Here is a 21,020-nt window from a genome sequence, read left to right on the forward strand (position 1 = left end):
CCCCACCCCCTGCCCCCTACTGTTAGCTCCAGACAGAGACGATTTGTGTTATTTGGGTCCAAAATACCCCTGCGTTAGTGGAAAATCGGCAAATGAGTGAAAGCGAGAGAACCGTTGCCATGGAGACGAGGGTTGTCTTACGTGCCTGGCTGCGGTCATACGGCGACACCTGTCCGTCAGTAATAAAGTCCCCGATAACCTGGACCAATTTAAACCGTTATTTGGTTTTTTTTTATTGTTTAATTTGCATTGCCTCACACGATGAACACTACATATATTTTTATATGACGCCATATAACACTCCAGGAGCCGTCACTTTTTCCCGATACTTTTTGCCGACCGCCGTGTTGCTGTCGGGAGGAAAAGCGGAACGACACACATTGCGGAAATAACATTATTCTCCGTGCGTCGGCTGAATACAAATATATTCCACAACCAGAAACATGTCTTTTTCAAAGCGTGCAGTGAAGAGAAAGGTTAGTGATGAGCAAAGACAATTCCAGGAAAAGTGGGAGATGCAATATTTCTTTGTTGAGCACAGGAGCACCCCGACGTGTCTTATTTGCACAGAGAAAGTTGCAGTGCACAAGAAATACAATTTAAAATGTCATTACACCACTAGACATGCTGAGGAGTATGCAAAATACCAGGGAGAGAATGAACCGGGTTGCACATTATGTGTATGTGTATACATTGTTGCTGACTGGAGAAATCAAATTATTAGTGTTAGAATAGAATAGAAAGTACTTTATTGATCCCTGGGGGAAATTCAGCACCACAGTTCGCTCACAATAGAAAAGAATAACAATAAATAATATAATATACATATATATTATATATATAATAGATAAATAATATAAATATATTCTACATATACTACATATACTCTACATTTAAGTGCAGTCAAGGAACATATGCATTATACAGTCTGATGGCTGTCGGTATGAAGGACCTCCTGTGTCGTTCCGTGTTGCATTTTGGGAGTCTGAGCCTTCCACTGAACGTGCTCATTCTCCCCGCAAGGTCCGAGTGTAGTGGGTGGGAGGTGTTGTCCATAATGGCTAGGAGTTTTGCTAGAATTCTCCTCTCTTGTTATTACTTATGACTGATTTATTTACTTAATTCTCATTTTGTTTATTTATATTTTGATTTTATTTTGTGTTGGAAATAAATATAAAGACATTTAAAAATAATTTTTTTAAGAAATCTTTTCTTGCGGCCCAGCCTCACCCAGACTCTGCATCCAGTGGCCCCCAGGCAAATTGAGTTTGAGACCCCTGACTTAATACATTTCTTTTAACCCTCAAACTCAGTGGGCGGGTCCTAACAACTGATTGGTTACTCGGCCATTACAATTGTCTGTGTAACTGGGACCAGAGAAGCAGAGGAGTATTGGTGGATATATAAGCCGGAAAGTGTGGAAATAGCTCAGACAACTTGAATAAATTCCTCTACTTTAACTGCTACATATGTAGTGTCAGCAGGTCTTGTTTCCACATACTGCACAAGCTCAAAAATATCTACCACCAACTCAGCAAAAAGTACAAGTATATTTTCCTTAGCCGCTATGTTTTCAAAGACTTCCAAAGTTCCGGAACTAAGCAATGATTGGACTAGATTCTTGTTAGCCCTGCCCACTTTTTGATGGCTGAGTTTGACAGATAAAATATATTGGGCTGACACAAAGGTTCATAACATAATTAATTAAATACTTGATTAAACAATTAAATAAATAATTAAACTGTGAAATGATTAAATCATGAATTAAAACACTGAATTGAAAATTATATAGTGAAAAATATTGTGAAATAATTAAACAATTACAAAACCAGTGAAGTTGGCACGTTGTGTAAATCGTAAATAAAAACAAAATACAATGATTTGCAAATCCTTTTCAACCTATAATCAATTGAATAGACTGCAAAGACAAGATACTTAACGTTCGAACTGGAAAAGTTTGTTATTTTATGCAAGTATTAACTCATTTGGAATTTGATGCCAGCAACATGTTTCAAAAAAGGAACAAGTGGCAAACAATACTTATTTGGAACATCCCACAGGTGAACAGGCCAATTGGGAACAGGTGGGTGCCATGATTGGGTATAAAAGCAGCTTCCATGAAAAGCTCAGTCATTCACAAACAAGGATGGGGCGAGGGTCACCACTTTGTGAACAAATGCGTGAGCAAATTGTCCGACAGTTTAAAAACACAATTTCTCAATGAGCTATTGCAAAGAGTTTAGGGATTTCACCTTCTACGGCCCGTAATATCATCAAAAGGTTCAGAGAATATGGAAAAATCACTGGACGTAAGCGATGATATTACGGACCTTCGATCCCTCAGGCGGTAATGCATCAAAAAGCGACATCAGTGTGTAAAGGATATCACCACATGGAATAAGGACTTCAGAAAACCACTGTCAGTAACTACAGTTTGTCGCTACATCTGTAAGTGCAAGTTAAAATTCTATTATGCAAAGCGAAAGCCCTTTTATCAACAACACCCAGAAACGCTGCCGGCTTCGCTGGGCCCGAGTTCGACTAAGATGGACTGATGTAAAGTGGAAAAGTGTTCTGTGGTCTGACGAGTCCACATTTCAAATTGTTTTTGGAAACTGTGGACGTCGTGTCCTCCAGAACAAAGAGGAAAAGAACCATCCGCATTGTTATAGGCGCAAAGTTCAAAAGCCAACATCTGTGATGGTATGGGGGTGTATTAGTGCCCAAGGCATGACTAAACCACATCCTGCATTACCTTGACTTCCCAGACCTACACTAGGATTATGTTTGTGGACTTCAGCTGTGCATTTAACACCATCGTAGAGAAGGCCTATCATAGAATGTTTTTTTTGTGCCAGCTCAAGAAATTCAACCTGCTCTTTCCTCAGGTGATCACACTGATGAACGCTAAACAGACAGTCAGTGTCAGATATGTTGCTGTGAAAAAAAACCCTGAAACTAATCTGAATGTACTACCTCATGTTCACTTCATCATCCTTATGCTGTATTCACCGCTGCACTATCATCTTATTAGCCTCGCACATTAGTTATTTAAGTACTTGATTAAACAAACCCCAAAACCAGTGAATTTGGCGTGTTGTGTAAATCGTGAATAAAAACAGAATACAATGCAAAGACAAGGCGCAAAGTTCAAAAGCCAGCATCTAAGATGGTATGGGGGTTTATTAGTGCCCAAGGCATGGGTGACTTACACATCTGTGAAGGCACCATTAATGCTGAAAGGTACATACAGGTTTTGGAGCAACTTATGTTGCCATCTAAGCAACGTCTTTTTCATGGACGCCCCTGCTTATTTCAGCAAGACAATGCCAAGCCACGGGTTACAACAACGTGCCTGTAGTCCAGACCTGTCTCCAAATTGAAAATGTGTGCTGCAATATGAAGCCTAACATACCACAACGGAGACCCCGGACTGTTGAACAACTTAAGCTGTACATCAAGCAAGAATGGGAAAGAATTCCACCTGATAAGCTTCAAAAATTGGTCTCATCAGTTCCCAAACGTTTACTGAGTGTTGTTAAAAGGAAAAGCCATGTAACACAGTGGTAAAAATGCCCCTGTGCCAACGTTTTTGCAACGTGTTGCTGCCATTAAATTCTAAGTTAATGATTATTTGCAAAAAAAAAATTACGCTTCTCAGTTCAAACATTAAATATTTTGTCTTTGCAGTCTATTCAATTGAATATAAGTTGAAAAGGATTTGCAAATCATTGTATTTTTATTTACACAACATGCCAACTTCACTGGTTTTGGGTTTTGTATTTGCCCCATTGTAATTTTCAGAATCTGTAAATCACTTTGAATTGCTTTGCCTCAAACACAAGCTCTCCATTGGCCTATTAATTGTCTGATAATATGTTGGAACTTGTGCATCACAGTTAGGCTAAAAGTACTGCTTAAGTCAGTGGTGACCAAAATAAGGGCCATTTGCTGCCAGCAACTTGTTTTTATTTTTTTTTATTGACCGCCCCACATTTAAAAAAATCCAACTGAACAAAACAATAAAGAGGGGCTAACGGGCAAACACGCAAAAAGTTACATAAAAAGGTACTAATGCTACTAATAAGTCGCTTTGTTATGTATATCATGCAGTTGACATCTTTGAATATATTCTAGTGTAATTTTGCATATCTACATGGGTTGATTATAGCATGTTTAAACAATCAATAGTGTCAACATGGCTTCCAAATACTTAGATATTTTAGTATGACGCCATGAATGGGAAAAAGTTTAGACACCCCAAGCTTATGTTGGACTACATTGGGATTTAATTCAATATTTAATCATTTTGATCATGATACTGATACATGTCATTACGTGGTAATTGTTGTGTTTGCAGAAGGTTGAGGCTGGTAATCCTTGCCATAAATTTGCTTTTTGCATACACGTTAGTATAAAGAACTCTCCTTCACATTATCACTGTCATTAGTAGGTAGCACACTCTGGTGGTGAACATGTGAACTAGCAACTGATCATTACAGTAATTTGCTGTGAAACAATGTAGTGTATTTGGAAATATTTACAGTGCTTCACTCATTCCATATTTTGTTATGTTACAGCCTTATTCCAAAATGGAATAAATACATTTGTATCTCCAAAATTATACACACAATATGGAATATCCCCTAATGACAATGTAATTTTTTTAAAATTTTGCTACATTTAAAAAAATGTTTGCCTTTTTTTTTTTTTAACATCCATCGGGCCTGTTTTACCATGGCTGTATACCTTAAGACTGATGTCATCACTTCCAGCGGCTCTCCCTGCACTGTGGCCTCCTAATGCTAGTGAACTGAATTCATTAACTCATGTTATTTTCTACATATGGTGAATGTTTATATTCAACTTGGAGAAAGCGAACCACCAGGTTTAAGTAAATAATGGTTGAGCCCATAATAAGTTAAGGAGCCTTAGTTGGACATCCGCATGTGGACTGGGTTAACTCTCTCACGAGAAGAGGCAATACATGCAGACTTCGGAATGCAAACGTTATAGCTCTATCCTGGAGGAGAGATTCCATGTTTATCTTAACGTTAACCTACACGTTATGGTATACATCTGTTGTCTTCCCAGTCCCTTACACACAAACATCTCCTTACATGGTCAGGTTGTAGAAAAGAAGGAATATAAGACTGTGGTTCGGCTCCTCCAAGTTAGGAGTGCCTCATTTTTTGACTTGACCTCCTCCAGGTACTGCAGTCCTGTATAGTGACGCTCGCTTGTAATAAAGCAACTTTTGGTTCAGTAAAGTGTCTCCGACGTCTCTTTTGATCCAGCCACACTGCCATGTCGCCCTTCTGTCCGGATGAGGATGACAAGACCATAGATACACATCACTAATCTTAATTAACTAGAAATTAGAAATGAAAATCTTAACAATAATTTTGACAAAATACATTTTTCAAGATTTCATTTCAACCAGGAGGAAGAGAAAGCAGACCTCTTTGCTGTCTCTTCTTTTTACCTATAGCATCTTTCAAAAATAGCTACATGCTAATGTTTGATTAAATACAATTTTACAGTGGTTCTTAAAGTTGATTCCAGGGACTCTGTGGTTACAGTCTCTTTTTCAAGTGTGAACTGGCCAAGAATAGAGGCACAGCTCTGCAACAAATACAGGACAATGATAGACGTATATATTCTCCAAAAACGTTTACTGAATTTGTATGACCAAAATAAATTATTTCATTCCAACAGTAACACTGACAACCAATTATTGTAACACTAATACTGCATTATTATGTACATATGTGTGGTACTCATTAGGCTAAATCTGAGAACTTGGTAAATTTAGTGCAATCACATGTGTGCTGCTATGACATTAAAGTTCCTTGAGCCCTAAGTAAAATTAGGTTTACATCTAATATGCATGGTGTCATTTTTAATCAGAGAGAAAACAAACAAACAAAACAGACAGGCACATTTAGATATTGCACATTTTCGTCATTCAGTATTTCAGTTGCAACCTATTTAGTCTTTACTTCTGCTCCATCCCACAAATACATTCATTTGGTGGACAAATTGTGGTTTAGGCTTTAGTCAAACAAGCACTACACATGTTTGTTGTGATACTAATGAGAGTGAGAGTGTTTTAAAGTACATAACAGGTCTAAAAGCACAGACATTGGCACGCTTGTTCTCACCACAGTTACAGTTTGCTGCCATCTGGCGGTCTGATAACATAGCGGCAAAAAGGCAGCTTGCTCCTCAGATGACTTGAATAAGTATGTTAGTGCTTGCACTATCTCGGTTTTAAGGACTTAGTTTTTTGCAGAAATGTCCAAAGTTGTTTGTTGGCTCAGGATGCATTTTAACGACTGCATATGAACAGTTCTTTCACACTATATAAATAAAATGTTTAGTATAACTAAAAACACAGTAAGCCTCTCTGTTGTAAACTACAAAACCCAAAATCAGTGAAGTTGGTATGTTGTGTAATTCGTAAATAAAAACAGAATATAATGATTTGCAAATCTTTTTCAACTTATATTCAATTGAATAGACTGCAAAGACAAATTATTTAATGTTCTAACTGAGAAACATGTTTTTTTCAAATAATCATTAACTTAGAATTTAATGGCAGCAACACATACATTGCAAAAAAGTTGGCAAAGGTGCATTTTTACCACTGTGTTACATTGCCTTTCCTTTTAACAACACTCAATAAACGTTTGGGAACTGAGGAGACCAATTTTTTAAGCTTCTCAGGTGGAATTATTTCTCATTCTTATTTGATGTCCGGGGTCTCCATTGTCATATTTTACGCTTCATAATGCGCCACACTTTTTCAATGGGAGACAGGTCTGGACTACAGGCAGGCCAGTCTAGTACCAGCACTCTTTTACTACGAAGCCACGCTGTTGTAACACGTGGCGTGACATTGTCTTGAAGGAAATAAGCATGATAATGTTGCTTGAATGGCAACATATGTTGTTCCAAAACCTGTATGTACCTTTCAACATTAATGGTGCCTTCACAGATGTGTAAGTTACCCATGCCCTGGGCACTAATACACCCCCAACCATCACAGATGTTGGCTTTTGAACTTTGCACCTATAACAATCCGGATGGTTCTTTTCCTCTTTGGTGTGGAGGACACAACGTCCACAGTTTCCAAAAACAATTTGAAATGTGGACTCGTCAGACCAAAGAACACTTTTACACTTTGCATCAGTCCATCTTTGATGAGCTCGGGCCCAGCGAAGCCGGCAGCGTTTCTGGGTGTTGTTGATAAACGGCTTTGGCTTTGCATAGTAGAGTTTTAACTTGCACTTACAGATGTAGTGACAAACTGTAGTTACTGACAGTGGTTTTTTGAAGTGTTCCTGAGCCCATGTGGTGATATCCTTTACACACTGATGTCGCTTTTTGATACAGTACCGCCTGAGGGATCAAAAGTCATGGACTTAGCCGCTTACGTGCAGTGATTTCTCCAGATTCCCGTAAACTTTTGATGATATTACGGACGGTAGAAGGTGAAATCCCTAAATCCCTTGCATAATCTCGTTGAGAAATGTTGTTCTTAAACTGTTCAACAATTTGCTCATGCATTTGTTCACAAAGTGGTGACCCTCGCCCCATCCTTGTTTGTGAATGACTGAGCATTTCATGGAAGCTGCTTCTATACCCAATCATTGCACCCACCTGTTCCCAATTAGCCTATTAACCTGTGGGATGTTCCAAATAAGTGTTTATGTCACGGCGCGGACTCGAACCCGCTTTTCTCCTGCAGCTGAGTCTCCCAATTCCTCCTCTGGCTGCGTACCCTGACACGACCCTGCTCGCGCTGGGCGCAGCACGCCCACGCAGCAACAAAGCTGCAAACAATTGCGAATCAGCACACCTGGACGAGAGGGAGCGGCATAAAAGCCAGCGGACCCAAGAGACCTTTGCCAGAACGTAGCCAATCTTTCACAGTAAGCATCACGTCTGGCACCACTCCCTCGTTCCTTGCTCGCCTTCTTTGTGCTCTTCCTCGTTCCCGTGTTTGATGTCCCTTGTGTCTTCCACAGTGTCTTCCCTGCTGCCTGTGATCGTGTCCTGCCTCACGACCTCCACCTGGATCTCTGCTTGCCTCCCTCGACCCTTGATCTCTGCTTGGACTCGGACATAGTTGCCTCTCTCCAGCCCCCGACTGTTTGCCTCCCTGCTGACTACCTCTTCGCCTTGCCCCTTGGATTCGACGAAAGATTCAAACACGCACCGACAACAACCCCTGGTAAAACTTACATTGTTAATTCTACACATCGTCCGCACTCATTCACTTGTGGTAGCATACACACCCCACACACTCATCAGGGTTTTCAATAAACCTAGTAAACCGCAGTTCTGCCTTGGTGTCGCCTCCTTCCCTTTGCCCGGCACACAACAGTTTAATGAGCATTCCTCAACTTTCTCACTCTTTTTTGCAACTTGTGCAAGCTTTTTTGAAACATGTTGAAGGCATCAAATTGCAAATGAGCTAATATTTGCAAAAAATAACAAAGTTTTCCAGTTTGAACGTTAAGCATCTTGTCTTTGCAGTCTATTCAATTAAATATAGGTTGAAAAGGATTAGCAAATCATTGTATTCTGTTTTTATTTACAATTTACACAACGTGCCAACTTCACTGGTTTTGGGGTTTGTAATATTTGTTTGAAAAATAATATTGTCAAACATCACAACAACCATTTTTTTTAATTCCATTGCCTTAATGCCCAAAGTCCTGTATTTGTATTTTTTTTGCAGAAGGTGCAGTGTGCTTCGAGTGTCTTCACATAACAATAATGAGAAAGTCAGCAATTGTAAAGTTGTGCTTACAAAAACATTTTGTCTGTGACGGGGAGTTTGCACCTCTGCTAAAATAAACGGTTAACTTTCAGAATTTCAGAATTGAGCAAACAGAAAGATATCTGCAGTACTACAGTCTGCCCAAAGTTGTGACAAAACAGGACATAACACTTGTTTGGATTGCAAGCCTTAGAATTTGGATATTAACAATGTGCATAACATTTAAATTTTGTATCTGACATGTGTATGCCTAATGTATGTAATAGTATGATTTAGTAAACATCTCATTCGGATCTTCTTCGACTATTAGTGCCGCTTACCCACATTCATAACGCTCTTTTGGGGGTCCTACATCAATCTCTGTACAGTTGTGCAGGTGTTTGTGGCTTTTTAGCATCTTTTGACACAGACATGTCCCAGATTTTTTACTTTTTCATTATCGTTCCATTCATTTTCACCACAATGTTTACAAATGCTGCCATCTACATTCAGGTCCTGACCAGAGTTATGACATCGGCGAACATTTTTTACTGTATACGTTTTCATCCACCGGCTTCAATCATGCATCAACTTGTTTTTCCTGCAGCCACATATTGTTGAACTTGCACTTGCTACATTACACAAATAACATGGCTTTGCTGTGGGATCACCGCTGTTAGCTAAACTCAAGATTTAGAACACAAAGATCTACAGAGGCAGAAAACAAGTACAAAACATAAAATAACAAGCTAACTGGCATACTATGGACACGTAGGAAAGAATATTAGTCAATTATTGGATCGAACAAAAACAATATGAGAGCAACATGGTCCATCCTAAATAGCATTATTAAAAATGGTGCTAAGAAGGATTATCCTAAATACTTCAGATGGAAATGTAAAAAAATTACAAAGTAACAACAAAGTAGTTGAAAGCTTCAATAATTACTTCATGAACATTGGACTGGAGAAGAAGATCCCAGATCCTGAGTCAGTTGAGGACTTGAATGACACTTTAGACAGAAATCCCAACTCGATGATCCTTGAAGGTGTGACAAAAGGGGAACTAATCAATACTGTGAAAAAATTTAAATCCAAGACCTCAACTGATTTTAACGGAATTGATATGAAAACGATAAAAAAAGATTATTGAAGAGATTTCAGAAGCTTCAACATACATCAGCAACCTATCATTTCAAACAGGCAAACGCCCAGAGAAAATGGAAATAGCGAAAGTTGTACCAATTTATAAGATTGGAGACAAACACCAGTTTACAAACTACAGACCTGTTTCTCTACTTACACAATTTTCTAAAATTATTGAACAATTGCTTAACAGATTGGAATAATTCATAAATAAAAATGAAACACTCACAGACAATCAATACGAATACAGAGCACATCCCAACATAAATGACATTAATCGAAATAACGGAAAAGATCACCAATGCAATAAATACCAAAACATGTGCTGCTACAGTGTTTGTGGATTTAACAAAAGCATTTGACACCATTAATCATAATATATTAATAAACAAATTAGAACGTTATGGAATCAGAGGGTTGGTCTTGAACTAGGTAAGAAGCTACTTAACTAACAGGGAGCAATACGTGAAGATAGGAGAACAAACGTCCACAGAGCTGAAAATATCTTGTCGCATACCTCAGGGATCAATACTAGGACCAAAATTGTTTGATCTTTATATAAACAACATTTGTAAAGTTACAAAGGACTTAAAATTAACATTATTTGCAGATGACACAACTGTATTTTGTTCAGGAGAGAACACACACAATCTAATACAAATAACACAAGAAAGGCACACATAAAAAAGATGGTTTGACAAAAACAGACTATCTTTGAATCTCAGTACAACTAAAATAATGCTATTTGGTAAAGGTAGAAGGGAAAGTCAAACACAAATACCAATAGACAGAGTTTATATTGAAAAGGTATGTCCTGGGTATGACGTTAAACTACATCCAGGCATGAGATGGGAGGTTGTGTGTGGGGTTAGTGAGTCCCAACTAACGTCTATAAAATGCACACAAAGAACCGTTTGCACCTTCTCTTGTGACTGGCGGGCGGTCAGCGCCATAAAGCTGAGCGGGTCCCTGGGTAATTGGGGCGCGGACAACCAACAGGACAGACTAAGTTCAACAGCCCAGTAAGGCAATTAGTCTAGGAGAAGGATCTCTGATATAAAATACCCCTTCCAACCCGCACCAAGCCAGCGTGGAAGGTGTAGGCTAATAACCAGCATGAAGAGTACGCCAAGAGAGATCGTTCACTATGGCAGAAACATGCTGAGGCTTTCGTCCAGCAGTGGACTGACAACGGCTGCTGATGATGATGATATTGAAAGGGTAAAAGAAAACACATTTTTATGTGTAATAATAGATGACAAAATGAACTGGAAACCTCATGTAAAAATATACAACATAAAGTAGCAAGAAACACGTCAATAATGAATAAAGCAAAATATGTTCTTTGACCAAAAATCACTAAATGTTCTCTACTGCTCCCTAGTGTTACCATATCTGAGTTATTGTGTAGAAATATGGGGAAATAACTACAAATGTGCACTTCATTCACTAAGAGTGCTACAAAAAAGATAAATTAGAATAATACATAATGTTGGATATAGAGAACATACAAACCCTTTATTTATTGAATCAAAAATACTAAAAGTCAATAACTTGGTGCATTTGCATACAGCAAATATGTGATATATTACATCATATCGTAAGCATGTTCGAAATAAACTTAAACTGAACTGAACCGCTCAGTGGGCACAGCTCACTAGTTGGTTGTGCTTCATGAATTATTTGTATTCATTAATAGCGCCCTCAAAAATCAAAAGCTAGCCTAAAGTTAAGCAATGGTTAAAAAATAAATCATTTTAATATATTTCTAAGACCTTACATGTTGGTATTTAATTTTTTTTTTCGAGATTTTGATCAAATTTAAGACATTTTAGGGCCTTGAATTCCAATTATTAGATTGAAAAAGTAGTTTCTCTTTCCACTCTTTAGCACCAATTTTTCTTCTGGTTTTGTTGGTTTAGCTTTAATTGTGCTTTCAGTCTCTGCTACATTGTTGACATGTATGGTCCTGCACGCCAATATATATGTTAAATATCGCACAGCACTATCTGAGGGTATACAGTACCATTTCAAAAGACCAAAGATCAGAGTGAAGATCAACTTCAAATAAGAGTTTTGGGAAAAAAAATATTCAGCAAATAAGGAATTCATTTACATGGCACATTCTAAGTTTTGTTTTTAAGGCTAATCGAGTGGTTGTGGTGGAGAAACAGGATTGCGTCCAAACTTTCTGGTGGAATGTTGTCTCTATTCCTGTTGGTTGTTCCTGCTCTGTCCTGAACAAAGTCTTGTGCCATGTTGCCTGCCACTGCTGGGGCAGCCAAATACACCTGTGCCACTTTTCCCAACATTGGGAATTGCACCGCCTTTGTCCTCCACCAATGTAGGGGCTCCACGCCCAGCGAAGCCCCCTTACCAGCTCTGAAGACTGATATCTCTAAGTCCACAGACTCCTCTACGGAATCCTGCCTGCTCTGTGGTGTGGAGAACAAGTCTCCTAGCAAAAACTCCATTCCGGACACTTTACAGATTGGGCCGAGATCTGGCAGAGCCATCTCTTCTTCATCCTCCATGTCCTTAGAGTCAACCTCACCCAATTTGCGTCTCTTCAATAAATGACTCTCAGATTCCGGTTCCTCAGGGGAGATGAACTTCTTACTTGAGTGTATCTTCATGCTTTTGTGTGTCTTCCGGTCCTTTACTATCCTGATGGTGTCTTTCTTCAGCCAATCAAAAGTCTCCATTTGCTCCTAAAAATAATAACACCGTATTAATGTATAACATAACCTGTTTTCTTAACTAACATTCTTATGAAAAATATGTTTCCCCACAAGACCAAGTCAAATATTATCAATCTACAGTTAAATTGTTACGCTCATTTTATAGTTCATGCCCTGCACTAAAATATATAAGAGTCTGCTATACAGAATATTGAGAGCACATACGTTAAATATTGCAATGTTTGAGACCTGTATGAAGGATACCCACACAAAACTTATATCAATAAGGGGTTTCAATTGTAGTGTGACGCACCACATTTTGGCCCCCAAAAATACTTTTATTACTGAAACAACACTGTTGTAACCGGAGGTTGCGATGACGTCAGCAGGAATCATGGGCTTGTATGGAGTGTAGGCAACATGTATTTCAATTAGGGCTGTCAAAATTAATGAGTTAACACAGGTGATTAATAAAAAAAATATCACCATCATGAACACGCTTCGATTAATCATGCAATTTATTTTCTTCCGTACAAGCTCTTTTACCTTAACCGCTATACGGTCAGTGATCAGATCAATGCGAATGTCAGTACAAAAAAAAGTGAGGGGACTCCAACTGGTGTGCTCACTGGCAAATTTGACTTCAAAATACAGCCTGAAAGAACCTTTGATAAAACTGTTACCAAGTTGTGTGCAAAAAAATGACATGCATTCAAATAAAACATTTAAAAATATTCCTATTTGAGATTCTGATGATAAAATTGCATTAGTGTACAAATATTGGTTTCTTTTCTGAAGCAAATCTTAATTATGCAAGCTAGTTATCGCCTGTGATCAATGATTATTAATTCCAATTCCAAAATTGTATTGAAATTCATTTGACAGTTCTTTACATTTATATTATTATTATTGTATATTGTTGTAATGCCAGTGATAAAGATATACTGTGATTTTATCCCATCCATCCATCCATCCATTTTCTACCGCTTGTCCCTTTCGGGGTCGCAGGGGGTGCTGGAGCATATCTCAGCTGCATTTGGGCGGTAGGCGGGGTACACCCTGGACATATTATTTTATAAAATTGTTTTATCTTTTTCAAGGATAAAGATTAGTTTGTGCAATTACAATGCCTTGATTTTAGTGAGGTTAGCCATAGCCTTCAAAACATATTTGGAGAAAAAGCATCGCTGTGTGATGATAATGAACACATTTACTTTTTAACACTTTTCAGGGATCCACAGGTGTAAATACTCGGCCCACTTATTTTTAGACCGTATATAAACAACTTACCAAAAATTGGTCAGCATGCCTAGTATCTGCTTAGTACCTTGCCAGATGTGGCCTGTATTCGCAGAGGCTGTCAGACAAAACAAAAAAGTGATCGCCATTCCAAGTATTTTTAATCACAGCCAACAAAATATGTTTTCCTTTTTCATTACAGCACATTCCCTAAACGTTAAAACACCATCAACACGAGTGAGCACAACCTTCAGTAGTGGAAACCTGGGTTTATTTGCTATCAGATTTGTATCTTTAATTGTTAAAAATAAATCCTCGGGGACGGCTAGTTGTTTGGCAGCGGCTAAACTAGCATGTTGCGTGAGGGGCGAGATTGTGAAAAGGTGATGACAATGTGCAGAGGGTTGGAAACAGTGCTTGTCTTGTCGGCTGATAAAGCTTTTTTTTGCTCGTTACTGTTATTTTAAAACACAAATTGTTGTATTCACAATGTATTGTTTTTCATGGTAACAATGAGCTGTGTCCCGGGAATACACGGATTGTTGGTTTACTGCATCCTTTTAGATTTACATGTGTCAGTGCTGCTGTATACTTAAAATCTCAACTTTTAGCCTACAGTCCATTGGCACATTTTCAGTTAGGCTCTTGCAGGCAAAACATTTGGGAACCCCGGTCTTAAAGTCAGATGTGGTTTAAAGGCCTACTGAAACCCACTACTACCGACCACGCAGTCTGATAGTTTATATATCAATGATGAAATCTTAACATTGCAACACATGCCAATACGGCCGGGTTAACTTATAAAGTGCAATTTTAAATTTCCCGGGAAATATCCGGCTGCAAACGTCTCCGTGTGATGATGTTTGCGCGTGACATCACGGATTGTAGCAGACATTTTGGAACAGCACGGTGGCCAGTTTGAGTAGTCTGTTTTCATCGCAAAATTCCACAGTATTCTGGACATCTGTGTTGGTGAATCTTTAGCAATTTGTTTAATGAACAATGAAGACAGCAAAGAAGAAAGCTGTAGGTGGGATCGGTGTATTAGCGGCTGGCTACAGCAACACAACGCCGTCCGCCGCCGCGCCACTGTCCTCACCGGTGTCCTCACCGGTGTCTGGTTTGACTTCCTCCGTCTCCGGGCTGCCGACCGCACCGATGATCGTGGTGAAGTCCTCCGTCGCGCCGTCGATCGCTGGAACGCAGGTGAGCACGGGTGGTGATGAGCAGATGAGGGCTGGCGTAGGTGGAGAGCTAATGTTTTTAGCATAGCTCTGTCGAGGTCCCGTAGCTAAGTTAGCTTCAATGGCGTCGTTAGCAACAGCATTGCTAGGCTTCGCCAGGCGGGACAGCGTTAACCGTGTGGTTACAGGTCCAGGGTTTAGTTTAGTGTCTCCTGAGAGTAGAAGTAATAGTAGTATTGTTGATCTTCGGTCTATCCTTCCAGTCAGGGGCTTGTTTCTTCTGTTTCTATCCGCAGTTAAGCATGATGCTATCACCTTAGCTCCGAAGCTAAAGTGCTTCGTCGATGTATTGTCGTGGAGATAAAAGTCACTGTGAATGTCCATTTCGCGTTCTCGACTCTCATTTTCAAGAGGATATAGTGGTTTAAAATACAAATCCGTGATCCACAATAGAAAAAGGACAAAGTGTGGAATCCAATGAGCCCTTATACCTAAGTTACGGTCAGAGCGAAAAAAGATACATCCTGGCGTCCGGCACTTCACTCTAATCCTTCACTCTCACTTTCCTCATCCACAAATCTTTCATCCTCGCTCAAATTAATGGGGTAATCGTCGCTTTCTCGGTCCGAATCGCTCTCGCTGCTGGTGGGAATGATTGTAAACAATGTGCAGATGTGAGGCGCTCCACAACCTGTGACGTCACGCTACTTCCGGTACAGGCAAGGCTTTTTTATCAGCAACCAAAAGTTGCGAACTTTATCGTCGATGTTCTCTACTAAATCCTTTCAGCAAAAATATGGCAATATCGCAAAATGATCAAGTATGACACATAGAATGGACCTGCTATCCCTGTTTAAATAAGAACATTTCATTTCAGTAGGCCTTTAAGAAGTGGTCCAAGGTAGAATAGAACCTGGGCAGTTTATGCTGTAATGCAGCAGTACTAAGCACTAATGTACCATGGAGCAGAATGATATTAACTTCAGAGTACTAGAATATGAAAACATTTTAGTGCACTCACCGTCATCTCCATGAATCCAAGCCCATGAAACTGGGGGTCGAGGGAACAGGCCACACTTAAAATTCTGTTGACTTCAGAATTGTTGTAATGACTTGCCAAAGTCTGTCTCACCATCTGCTTCATGTCATTCAAAATGCTCGAGTCCCCTGGCCGGCATACTAAGTGGCAGGAAAGCAAGCCGGTGAGAATGGGTTTAATAAGAGACAAGCGTGGGAAGGCTTCTTTGGCAAGCGTTTGACATGCCACATCCAATGGTTTGAGGACCATACACAACTCCTCCAAGATCTTCCACTCAGAGTGCAATGGCGCCATGTTTGATACAGCTGCAGTGGATGAGGAGTTTGCATAGCAACAATTATTATTATCAAATTCTGAAGTAAAGTCTTCATCCATCAGGTTCTCACATTTGACCTGCTTTAACAGAGCACTTTGAATGCTTTCATGTTTGAGTAGTGTGCTTAGCAGAGGATAAAGTCTATTCCATGTCGGCCGACAATGGCTGGCCCATGACTTCAGCTCTGCCTGCTCCCTTTCGGTCAAAGTTTCCATAACGCTTTGGTAATAACTTGAGGGTCTCCGGCAGGAGTCTTTGTTTTGACAGAGTGCCTGTAACTGGCTTAAAAGAAAACCTTGGAATTGCAAGAGGGTCTTGGAGATGACAGGGTGTGACGTCAATTCATCAATGCAGTCCTGTACAACACTGAAGAAACATGGGACAAACAGAAGCCCTTCACTTGAATGACACGGTTGTAGATTCAACTGTTCCATTGGTGACACAGATTCGTCCGTCTGCAGAAATGAGTTTGTGTGAAGGGATTTATCTGCACATTTTGTATTATTTAGTATTTGCAGTCGCATCTTGTTATTGCGTTTACCTCCCAGCAAGACCAGATTAAACTGGGATATCCCCCACTCGTTGGCCATGGTCTTTACTTGGGCTTTCAAGCTTTGATGGCAGTTATTTGTCATGTCACATTCTATGAGTCTTTGTGTTGCCAGGGTGACATTTAGGCATTCCATGTTTGAGTCAATGTAATGTGCCCACAGAGTGACATATCTCTTGTTAGTTCGGTCCCAGCTGTGGACCCAAACATCTACACTGATTGTGACAAAATTAGGAACCTCACCCTGCTCGATGGGTGACGGCGCAAGTCTCCTGCATTCATCCTCAATAGGAGCGGTGTGGTCAAATACATTTTCATTTTCTCTGTTACTCGACGTCGTCAGCATCTGAGCAAGAATCTCTTTGTCTCTGCTGTGGTGTTTATTCAGGAGCTTCTTGAGCAAGGAAGGAGCTGGAAGTTTGTAGGTGGGAAGCAAAGAGTGGATCAGCTTGATAAAGCCCTTTCCACCTACCAGAGTTGGAGGATGGATATCCATGATGAGAAAATTGCTGATGGCTTCAGTCAATTGAGCAGACGAGCCTATTGAAAGCATACAGAACAGACCATGGTTATATATCAATGATAAACAAAAATTGTTACGGTGCATAATACATGTAATAATAATATAATAATACAACTATTTTCTTAAAGCAATTGTTTATAGTTTTAGATTAACTTTAAGCAGTACCGTATTCACTTGAAATTAATAATAATTTATCATTAAAAAAAAGTTAAGAAAAGTTACCTGGTATTGAGGAAGCAAAGGACAAGCGAGAGATCTGTCCTGAATCATTATTTGCATCTGTTTGTGACAGGGTGGTCAGGTCACTGATTATAGGCAGTGATTGGTTGTTGTTGTCTCCAGTCTGGAAAAAGCTGTTGGGCTCTGGCAGTGTGACAAACTGAATGTCTGACAGAAGTTCCAGTACTGTCTCCTTTTTACTGTGTTCACATTTCACATTCTCACCTGTACACAACAAAACATAGGATAGTGATCAATTAGATTGTATATGCCAGAATAGGATCTAGGTTATAAAAGTGAAACTTTTAGTCAAAACAAAAGCTGTCTTTCGGCTTCTCCCATGGGGATTTTTACTTCTTTATGACTATATATTTCTATTCAGTTTTTTCTGTTCCTCTGCTTTGGGCTCAAACAAATATCTCATTAAGGCCCTGGTATAAAAAAAGTACAACTCTGTTCATTGTTATGTTCATGTATGTGTTATGTTTTTCATATTCACTCACACATAAACACACATACAGTATGAGATGAGCTCAATGAGATAAGGTAAGAACAGAATAGAAACTGCTGTGGAACTATAGTTAAAATGCAATATACCATGGAAATACAATGTTAACACTTTTGTACAAACAAGTACAGTTGCACGACTGGTTAATAGTGCTATTATGAAGTGTCAGCATAGTCAGCACTATTTTTTTCCCTGCAATTTCAAATGCAATTGTTTTAATAAATAAATACAGCGTTTTAAAAGCATACACAATCTGTGTAAATATATTAGTCTCTGGTTAAAAGGATTTGAAAGGACTCGGAACTCAAAATGCAGGACTTGGGACTTGACTTGAGACTTTCCAGTCTTGACTTTGGACTTGACTCGGGACTTGCCTGTCTTGACTTGGGACTTGACTCGATACTTGAGGGCAATGACAAAACAATGACTTGGTCACACCACTGCTACATATAGATCGATCCAGAGGCTCGCCAAACGATGCAATGATGTTTCATTAGGGACACTTATGTATGATTAGCTCCTAGTTACCTTCAGCCTAGCATGTTTACCTTTTGTAAATGATTTGACTAAAATATAAGAAAATACCAACCGTGTGTGCTTATTGGATGACATTTAGATGTTAACTGGCTGTCCAGCTTTGCACAAGTAAACATGCTGCAGGATTGCTTGTATCGGCGCTAATATTGGAGATTTTAGATGCAAACAATATCATCTTGAATCTGTTTGTTTTTTTTGCTTATCAGACCGATCTCCGATAGCAATATTGAATCGGGACATCCATCTATCCATCCATTTTCTACCGCTTGTCCCTTTCGGGTCGCGGGGGATGCTGGAGCCTATCTCATGCCTGTTTTTAATTAAGCTATGTTCAACACTTCAACTAGTTTCTTTTTTTATGGATTTGATGTATAAGCCACACTGAGTGTGTACTCTATTTTGTTGTACACTAGAATTATGAGTCCTTATTCATTTGTTTTAAGACTCAGATTTAAACGTTTGCACAAACGTTCACTTTATTTCTATTTTCAATCTTTGAAAGGTGCTGCTATGTCTGGAGACCAATCAAAAATGTTATTAAATTCTTTGTGCGTTTAAATTTTTAAATAAAAAGCAGTGGCAACAATATTGCACAATATGATTCATTTTGGGGGAAATTAAATTTTCCTTCATTGAAGCACAATATTTGCTTGAAAACACCAAAGCATAAATACATTTCAGAACAATCCATTCTCATATTCGGAAATGACAAAAATAATTTACCTGCTAGACCGTATCTAGAAACTCACCCATCCTGAGGCCCAGCAATTTGGCATACTCCATGCCAATCCAGACCTTGAGCTCATCACCCTCTGGGATGGGCTGTGAAACCTTGTAGTAGATGTTTTGATAAAATTGGAAAACAATCAAATTGTGTTGATCCTCGCTGCTCCTGTAAGTTACATACCTGTAACAAAGTGCAAACACATACAAGATGCCTTTTGAATAAAATGAGTCACACAAAACATGCATCTGTAGTTGAACAGCAGCATGAACAGTGCTTGGTTTTAAAGTGAAATGTATCAATTATTCATACAAAAACATGCTAAATTGGTTAGTTAAGTTTTTTCAAGCAACACATTTTTTCTTGACTGGAAATGACAGGCAAACTCCACTTTTATTGTGTTGAATCTTTTCAACTTAGTACATTGTGGTTTCTCATAAGTCAAGACCGGGCAATAAGGCCATACTCTATATTAGGGCTGGACCAAATTATTATTCCTCGGGTTGATTAATCTATCGATATTGTTTTCGATACATCGATTAATCTGTAGGTTTAGTGTATTTTTGTATCTAACTGCTCTTTTAGTCAAGTGCGACAACAAATTTGGCATATGAATGCCCCAAAAATACGCCAACAAGTTTCTTGTGTCTAGACACATTGAATGCTAAAGTAACTTACTGTTTTACTTTCTCCGCCATTCTAAGAATTGCCCTTGATGACTTTTAAGTGCTTGTGCATTGCAGCCGTGCTGCTGTAAAAATACATTACTAATTTTTTGTTAGTGCAGAGAACCTAATCACAGTACATCAGGATTCTCAACATCTGTAAGTCTGCAGAAAAACTTGGCCTTGGACACCAGTGGATATTTGAAATAGTTAATAGATAAAAACATTACCGTTTTGCATTGGCCCAGCTAGAGTCCTGCCTTGAATCCAATTGAGAATTTGTGGCAAGAGCTAAAGATCAGGGTGATGACTGATGAAAAGGAGACCCTCCAACCTGAAAGCATTGGAGCTCATAGCTCAAGATGAATGAGCAAAAATACCAGATGGGACATGCAAAAACCTGGACAGTATTTGTAGGAAGCATTTGGTTGCTGCAATATCCAATAAAGGTTTATCTTGTGGCTATTACTTGTATTCCGGCCGGTGACTTCTTCCCGAAAGCAATAAAGCAGGGGTGTCAAACATACGGCCCGCGGGCCGGAACCGGCCCCCAAGGAGGTTCGATCAGGCCCGCAGGATAATTTGAAAGTGGAAAAAATGCATAAAAGACATGGAATTAATATTTTAAATTCGCTGCAATTCATGGATTATCCGCTAAGGGGCGCACTCTTTCCATCAGAGTAGAAGACAAGCCGCATCACTGAAACAGACTGAAAACAGCAGACGGTATCAATTTTCTCAGTGATGAATATCAATAAAACAAAAATTCGTTCAAGGCTCACAAACAAGCACTTAAATGACATTCTGAAAGTGACAGCTAGTCAGGACATGACACCTGGTGTTGATGCACTTGTACAGGCCAAAAGATGCCAAGTTTCAGGAACAAATACAAGTCCAGACTAGACTAACACCTTTAAAAT

The 21,020-nt window shown here is 39.2% G+C and overlaps 1 protein-coding gene across 4 annotated transcripts in view; it reads right to left on the bottom strand.

The window, feature by feature from the left end:
• Nucleotides 1–8,705: 8,705 nt before the first annotated feature.
• LOC133633937 (E3 SUMO-protein ligase ZBED1-like) overlaps nucleotides 8,706–21,020 on the bottom strand; it is a 39,498-nt gene continuing 27,183 nt past the window's right edge. For 2 of the 4 annotated variants that reach the window (XM_062026770.1, XM_062026769.1), the window contains 4 exons: nucleotides 19,461–19,618; nucleotides 17,670–17,891; nucleotides 16,041–17,464; nucleotides 8,706–12,626 (listed from right to left, as the gene is read on the bottom strand). In XM_062026770.1, the coding sequence (XP_061882754.1) occupies nucleotides 12,042–12,626; nucleotides 16,041–17,464; nucleotides 17,670–17,891; nucleotides 19,461–19,618 (2,389 nt within the window). In that variant the 3' untranslated portion in view covers nucleotides 8,706–12,041. Of the gene's footprint in view, nucleotides 12,627–13,886; nucleotides 13,954–16,040; nucleotides 17,465–17,669; nucleotides 17,892–19,460; nucleotides 19,619–21,020 lie in introns of those variants that run through there. The other 2 variants (XM_062026771.1, XM_062026772.1) reach the window with 2 other exon arrangements.

The sequence above is a fragment of the Entelurus aequoreus genome, linkage group LG18 (genome assembly GCF_033978785.1).
Source record: "Entelurus aequoreus isolate RoL-2023_Sb linkage group LG18, RoL_Eaeq_v1.1, whole genome shotgun sequence".
In the NCBI taxonomy this organism is placed as follows: Eukaryota; Metazoa; Chordata; class Actinopteri; order Syngnathiformes; family Syngnathidae; genus Entelurus; species Entelurus aequoreus.